General features: G+C 41.7%; 1 protein-coding gene across 2 annotated transcripts in view; it reads left to right on the forward strand.

Moving 5' to 3' along the window:
- The window catches only part of wnt7bb (wingless-type MMTV integration site family, member 7Bb), a 44773-nt gene extending 37518 nt beyond the window's left edge, over window positions 1-7255 (forward strand). Inside the window, exon 4 of one of the 2 annotated variants that reach the window (XM_044124900.1) lies at window positions 4709-7254. In XM_044124900.1, coding sequence (XP_043980835.1) covers window positions 4709-5188 — 480 coding nt within the window. In that variant the 3' untranslated portion in view covers window positions 5189-7254. Of the gene's footprint in view, window positions 1-4708 lie in introns of both variants that reach the window. The other variant, XM_044124899.1, reaches the window with a different exon arrangement.
- The last annotated feature ends 273 nt before the right edge of the window (window positions 7256-7528 follow it).

Genomic DNA, 7528 nt, shown 5'->3' on the forward strand with positions numbered 1-7528 from the left:
CGATAAACCGCCAGCCCTGCTGCGAGTAAACTGAAGTTTGTAGTTGAACAAATGTGAGTATCCAAGGGGAGCGAACGATTTTTATTTTACGCATCATTATCGGGTGATTGCTTGTTCTGAATCCGAAAATTGTAAACAAAAGGAAAGAAATAAAGTGAGCGATCTAACCGACGGCTTCGTTTCTGCCCCGTGCGAGGAGATCCGCGGCCCGCCCGGCGGCTGACAGACGGAGGGTTGGGTTGGCTTTGCCTCTTTCCATTTCTGTTCACGGAATTATGAAGTGTGAAAGTCAGGAAGTGGATATTATTGCAGTTGTCTGCACAAAACCAAAACATGTCACTCCCATCTGACTGCGTCTATTCAGGGTGTGAAAGCAGGCTGACAATGGCGGTGTTAGCGGAGCAGACTGATCCGGGTCAGCGCCGGTGGGTGCCAGGGTGCCGGCAGGCTGGGCTGACAGGGTTGGCGCTGTTTCTGGTCTCGCCCCGGTTCCCTCCGAAACGCAGCCCGGAGGGAACGCAGCAAGCTTAAATCTACACACTGGTTTCATCCTCCAACTCTCAGAGATTGCCTGTCAATACTGTCATCACTGTCTTCTCTGCTAGGGATGGGGAGTGTTGATGTTAGGGAACAGTCAAAGTTTAAGTCTGAGACGGAGTAAAATGTTCTTTCCTGTCTTGATCCGAGGTGTTCCTAATGCAGAAAAACACTAACAATGTGCCTTGATTTGTGTTTTTATGCTAAAAAGAGAACAAAGCTGTTTAAAACACAAGATTAAGAACTAGAGACTTGTCTACGCTGATGAAATCATCTAGACTACAGTCTATCATCTGTAGTTCAGGTTAGGCTATTTGAAAGTCTAAAAGAACTGTAAAATAGCATGTCAGTGTTAGCATTGTGCTAATAAAGAAGCTACATAGTGTCATGATGGTTAATAATTAGGCAGTATTAACTCAGTAATACTGCAGCCAGTATTAACTCAGTAAGAGCGATACTTTGTTTTTGTTGAATGGAAGGAAGGCGTTTACGTTTGAGGAAGAGTGTGATGTTCTGCTCCCAGAAATCCAGAGAAAACTCCACTCACTTTTTCTGGAATCTTATTTCAAGCTTCATTATATAACTTTTATATTTTAAAAATCAAAATTAAAAAAATCGTCTGACCTTATTTGTTCAAATCGTCACCGTGTCGTTACAGTAAGACGGGTAATCTGTAAAAAACAACAACAAAAAAAATCAAAATAAAGAGCTCCTCCACTTCCTCCCAGTGCTGCTATTCCCGTCTGCAGACGTGCTCTCTGATTGGTCAAAAACAACCAATCAGAGGCAGAAGGAGTGTCTTAGCGCCGTCAGTCAACCCGTGTATTCGCCGAGTTAATGTTCGAGGAAAACCGTTTGTCCGCCGTAATCGATGTTCATGCTAACTAGCATTAGCATTCACTACAGGCTCTGTTGTGGTGAACCAGCTGCAGCGTAACAGAGAGCAAGAGGGAGGATGTGAGCGGCGTTCACGACTCTGATTGGCAATGCTAAGACCCGCCTCCTGGCTCTGATTGGTTGTTTCTGATGGAGTTGTCTTTTTTTCAGAGGAAAGTAGATCCACAGGAAGAAGGCAGAGGAGCTCGATTTATTTATCTATTTATTTGTCTTAATTTATACTGTCATGGCATAATGATCATTTTAACAAACACTTAAAAAAAAAAATAAAACCATTAAGAAAGTTTACATCCCCCAACTGTTAAGGCCTTTAAACTGTATGAACAGTATGAAGGAAAACTTTGCTAAACATCGATAATAGAAACTGACCGATGTCTTTTATCGGTCAGTTATATTATATATTGCTACATTGATGTAGTGTTTATAATATAATTTGCTCATCTTTCCCAGAAAATGTCACTGTTCTGACAAGTTAATCTGCAATATGTGAACTTATTCTACCTTTTAATCATCATTTAATTGTAATGATGGCGTGGCCGCTGCTCCAGAAGCTCAAACTGTGCAGTTTGTGGTTTCAAAATGTGTCTTATTCCACCGTAATGTGGTTAATTACACTTGCAAAGCAAAAATAATATTACAAAACAATAATGAATCTTTTAATTTTTGCATTAAATGCCACAACAGTTTGGACAACAACAACAAAAAAACACCTTTCTAGGCTAATCCGATTTGCATATTTATTGCCAATAATGAAAAGAAAATCCTGGTTCTGATGAGGGAGAGCTCAAGACAGGAGGAGCAGTGAGATTTTCTTTTCTTTCCAAACACTAACATGGACCATCATTAAAACAGAAGACTATAATTACATGATTATATTCAGTGACCAAACCAAATGTAAAAGAACACCCAGTGAAACGCCACACTGCTTAAATGTTGCAGAATTGGGAGGGCTGCGGGGTGTTTGACAAGCAATCTCGAGACGGGACTCTCGGCCGCGCCGGACTAATCAGGAACAGATCGGAGGCTTTGATCGACGTACTTTAAGTAAATGTTTCCATGCATCTGTCAGGCTCCCTATGCCAGGCATTCCTTTGTGGGTTCTGCGCTGCGCATTTTTGGAAATCCTCGCTCTGAATCAACATCCGCGGCAAATCTGACAGCTGACCCTGGCTTTTATGTAGCTCGGGGAACTCATGTTTTTTCAATCAAACGTCTTTAAACTGGGAAACTGTGACCGCACTGGTGCGCAGACAAGACTGACAAAGATACTGAACGTCACTCGGCGAACGTTCGTAGAAGTGTTGGGCAGAAGGGATGACTTGTGCCTCTGGAAAGGCCGGGCGCCAGGAAAAAGCTGCACAACCAACCAACTTATTATACGAAAAAAAAAAAAAAAAAAGTCAAATGCTTGGTTCAGTGTGAGTTGAGGGCTCCTAATTGGGTTAAAGGCCTCATGTCAGACTGTTATAGATGTGTTAATAGGAGCCATTCGAGCTCCTCTCCCTTGTTTCTGGGTTCCATTGCCTTTTAAGAATGATTCAGCTCAACCTCAACAAAGTACAATTTTTTATTGTGAGTGTTTTTAAGTTTTGAAGTGTCAGAACACAATAGTCACCATTTCCTGAGAGACTAGGTTTTCTTCTTCTTCTTCGCTGCCATATGTGGCCGATGACCACAAAGAAACAGAAACCAGGCCTTAAGAGGGAAGTATCTAAACCTGAAATCCCCCAAAAAACAAACAAAAAAATCAAAATAATTCTTTGGTATTAGAGTGCTTTGCTAATTTCTTAACATGTGTGTTATAATTACGGGTTCCTCTTCAATCTGTGAACCTATAATTGAGCTGGTCTTTGTTTGGATTCGCATTTGCAACACATTTCCTGAAACAATCCTGATTTAACCCCTTCAGGATGACTGATGGCTTATTTTCCACCCTTGACTGATGTGGTTTCGGAAAGATAGAGAAAATTACAGGATGGTACATTACTCGTACATACAATTTACCTTTCTTTCAGGACAGGCTGCGACACGCAGAGGAGAGAATTAAGATATGTTTGGATTTGTTCGCCTAGATCAGTAGTCATCTAGACTGACAGCGTCTGACGAAGTGCCTGTGGCTGCAAGTAATCAGCGCCATCATCCCTTACTGGAAATATCAGCAAAGACATAAAGTGCTTCTTCTTTTTTTTTTGTGTGCGTTGGTTCAGAATTGGCCCGGAGCTTTGTATTTTAGGCTTTTTAAAGAAGCCTTATATTCCAGTTTCAGTTTCCCCCTCTCAAAACGTATACGTAATTTAATGCTGGGGTTTTTCCACCTGAGGACATTTTAGAGGTATTGTGCACTTAAGTTACACAACGTTATGGATAAACAACTCCCTTTCTCCAAGATGAAAAGTTTGCGAAAAACAAAATCAGTTGAGGCGTCTGAATATGTTGTTAGATAGTCAGTAACCAAAAGCGTGCCACTGGTTACTGAACCACTTGATTAACTGGTCAGTTACGTGCTTAATTTTTTATTTGATTGTTGATTGGATACTTATTTTATTGATTGGGTGTTGAATTAATTCTATAAGTAGTTGGTTTATTGGTTGGTTGTATAATTAGATATTTATTGGTTGGCTACTGTGATGACTGGTTGGTTGGTTGGTTGGTTAATTGCCCGACTTGTTAGTTTATTACAATGTCTCTCCGGTGTTCGGTGTTTAGAGAAGATGCCTAAAATTCATGAAAACTTCAGGCCGACTGTAAGATGCTTAATATGCATTGATGCACCAAGTGAAAACCATCTTCACTTGGTGAAGCCAATCGTCAAGGAAAATGAACGGCACTCCTGGATTGGCTGTTTGACAAACAGCAGCCAATAGCCTGTCAAGCAGCAATGTGCCAAGGTGTTCAAGCTCTCAAAACATCCACAAATAGGCAAATTCAAGTTTATATTTTGGAGTTACATTGAAAAAGTTGCGAGCAGGTGAATCTGTGAATACTGAACCACGAACAGTAAGGGTTGAATTACTCAGTTCATTTGTTGCTTGGTTGGATTATTGCTTGATTAGTTTCTTCAATAGGCTGGCTGGTTGATTATTTGGTTGACTGTTTAGCCTCGAGATGACATTTGTTGTGAATCAGCACTTAAAAAAACAACCTGAATTGAATTTCACCATATGTAGTTCTGGGTCACTGCCCTCATCCGTGCACAGAACAGTTGCAACGCTCGGTGACGTGTGTTTGTCTGGCCCAGTTACAGGTGTTCTTGTCTTCCCTCACCACTCTGCAGGTTTTGGAAGAAAGGATGAAGCTGGAGTGCAAGTGCCACGGCGTTTCCGGCTCCTGCACCACCAAGACCTGCTGGACGACGCTCCCGAAGTTCCGCGAGATCGGCTACATCCTCAAGGAGAAGTACAACGACGCCGTGCACGTGGAGGTGGTGCGGGCCAGCCGGCTACGCCAGCCCACCCACCTCAAAGTGAAGCAGACTCAGGGCTACCGCAAGCCCATGGAGACGGACCTCGTTTACATCGAGAGGTCGCCCAACTACTGCGAGGAGGACGCGGCCACGGGGAGCGTGGGCACCCAGGGACGCCTGTGCAACCGCACGTCGCCGCACACGGACGGCTGCGACCTCATGTGCTGCGGCCGCGGCTACAACACGCACCAGTACACCAAAGTGTGGCAGTGCAACTGTAAGTTCCAGTGGTGCTGCTTCGTCAAATGCAACACGTGCAGCGAGAGGACGGAGGTTTTTACCTGCAAGTAAAAGGCCGCAAGGAATGTCGTCATCGGCGGGCGAAACGCCAAGGACTAGTTGAACAAAGACCCGACAGAGCGAGATATCCGCACGTCTTCGAGCAGTGAGAGATTGTATAGCTAAGCGAACGGGATTTAACACTATCAGCTCTTCGTGGCGTCGTTTTGCACAGCAGAATCTTATCTAATTGCTTTCCAGAAAGTAATTGCTAAGTATCAGTAGATCATAGCCCAGAATTTTGCTGTCAGATAGGGATTGTGCTCTTGTACTGATGTATCCACAGTGAAGTTGGGACCACCCGTAAGGAACCAGAAGGCCCTCGGAGGGGACAGGCTGCACGTTGCAGTCTGGTGGGGTTACGGGGGGCAGAAGGGAAGAGAATACGCGCGTCGGTTTTTGGGATGAACTCAGAGACGGACGGGAATGACAAAAAAAATGGCCACGGCTGATCTGAGGTGACTGGGGGGGAAGATCTGTCAAATCTATGATTTAAAGAAAAAAAAAAGAAAAAAGAAAAAAAAAACTTTTATAGGTCTTGTTGTATCTCCGCTAAACGGGAGCTTAACTGAATCTCGACCCGCACCCTCCCAGATTGTCTGGGTCCGGTGTCAGAGGCCGAGAAATGAAGAACATTTTGTAAAAGCGTGGTGCAATGTGTTGCACCAAAGTTTCGAGTGGGGAACTCTGTCAAACCCTTTGCTGCCAACTGGAATACGGTGGAGAATGTTAGTTTTCCAGTTACACTGGAACTGTCTGTTCTGAACACTGAAAATAAATTGTCTATTTATGTTATAGTATCTTAAAACAAAAGCACTAACGGGTAGAGATGTCTTTTTTTTTTTTTTTACTAAATGTAATAAGAAATACAGTTTTAGAAACTATTAGGAGATGACCACGTCGTTTCTAAAACATTACCTTTTAGAAAAGGGGAGAAGAAAAGAGAAAAAGCTTTCATTGCTACTGTTGTGTTGACAGCAAAATACATAATTCCCGACTTTATAGTTTGAAGTTTCTTTTTCTTTCATTTCTACGCTGATGTCTGATCATTCGGGGGGGAGGAACAGAATCGCCACCAGAACATGGGAAATAAACAAAACTGCACAATCATGCAAGGTTTTATATTCTGAACATGGTGGGTGTGCAATTACAACAACATAAAGTATCACAGAAAAATCATGTCTTTCAATGATGAAGTGAAATCCAAATGATTTGTCCTCAGGCTCCTCACAGAGTGACACATTTCAAGCGTTCATTTTTGCAAATGTTAAAGATTATATCACAATATCAGAGTGTTGCACAGAACCAATGTGTAAAACATCTTAAATACAGAAATGTTAGACAACAGTTAGAAAATGTGACAGTGGCTTGACTTCCTCCACTGGGAGAAAAACACATCATTGCTAAGGAAGCAGGCAGGTCAGTGTGCTGGAAGGTTGAGTGGTAGGAAAAAGTGCGGCAGCAAAAAGAGCACAGGCCTTTGGGATGACCGCAACCTTAAAAACATGGTAAAAACAACGCCGGTTCAAGAGTTTTGGATGCAGAAATGACATGCTGAGTCATTTGTACTTGATGACCAATGGCTTGTAACTTTGGCTAAGGAAGGAAAAAAATGACTGGACTGTTGCTCAGATGGTCAAATGTCCTTTAGATGGAAATAGATTTTTAATAATCTGGATCAGAGCCTCCATGGCAACAGCAATTCAAGCCAAAGTGGATGCGGAGAAACCCATACGACAAAAAACATACAAATGGATTTTAAGTGGGATGGCGTTTCTGAATAAGGCAAGAAAAATGGAATCGATTTTATTGGTCTTATATTCTGCTTCTCTGGATTTGGTGTTTTTACAGCCTTCGCAGTCAGATGATTTTATTAATCCAATGGTATTAATTTCAGGAATTAAAACCGTTGTACCAAAATACAGCAAACCAGTGCAGAACATGCACTTCAGATGTTGGATCTACTCAAATAATAGAGTCTAAACAGTTTAATTTAACTGAATTTAAGTTATTTTATGACTAAGTATTTGTACATTTTTTTTCCATATTGGAGTTTTTGACACTGATTAAACCTGATGTTAAAGGTTTAGTGTGATGTAGTCTGGGATATTTTTATATTTCAAGTTATGTTCGTAGATTTCTGAGGTGTAGCTCGCATAAATGAATTCAAATGTAAATGATAAAATGCACACGTACACTTTTTAAATGACTTACTGATTCACCACATCAATCATATTCCCGTTTCTTTTCAAATGGCTTTTCAAGCAGCACACTAAAAACAAACCCTGTTTATTGAAAGAAGGAATTATTTTATTTTTCTACATGTATATAAAAAGATGTTTCTTTGATTTA

This window comes from Gambusia affinis, linkage group LG08, assembly GCF_019740435.1.
Source record: "Gambusia affinis linkage group LG08, SWU_Gaff_1.0, whole genome shotgun sequence".
NCBI lineage: Eukaryota > Metazoa > Chordata > Actinopteri > Cyprinodontiformes > Poeciliidae > Gambusia > Gambusia affinis.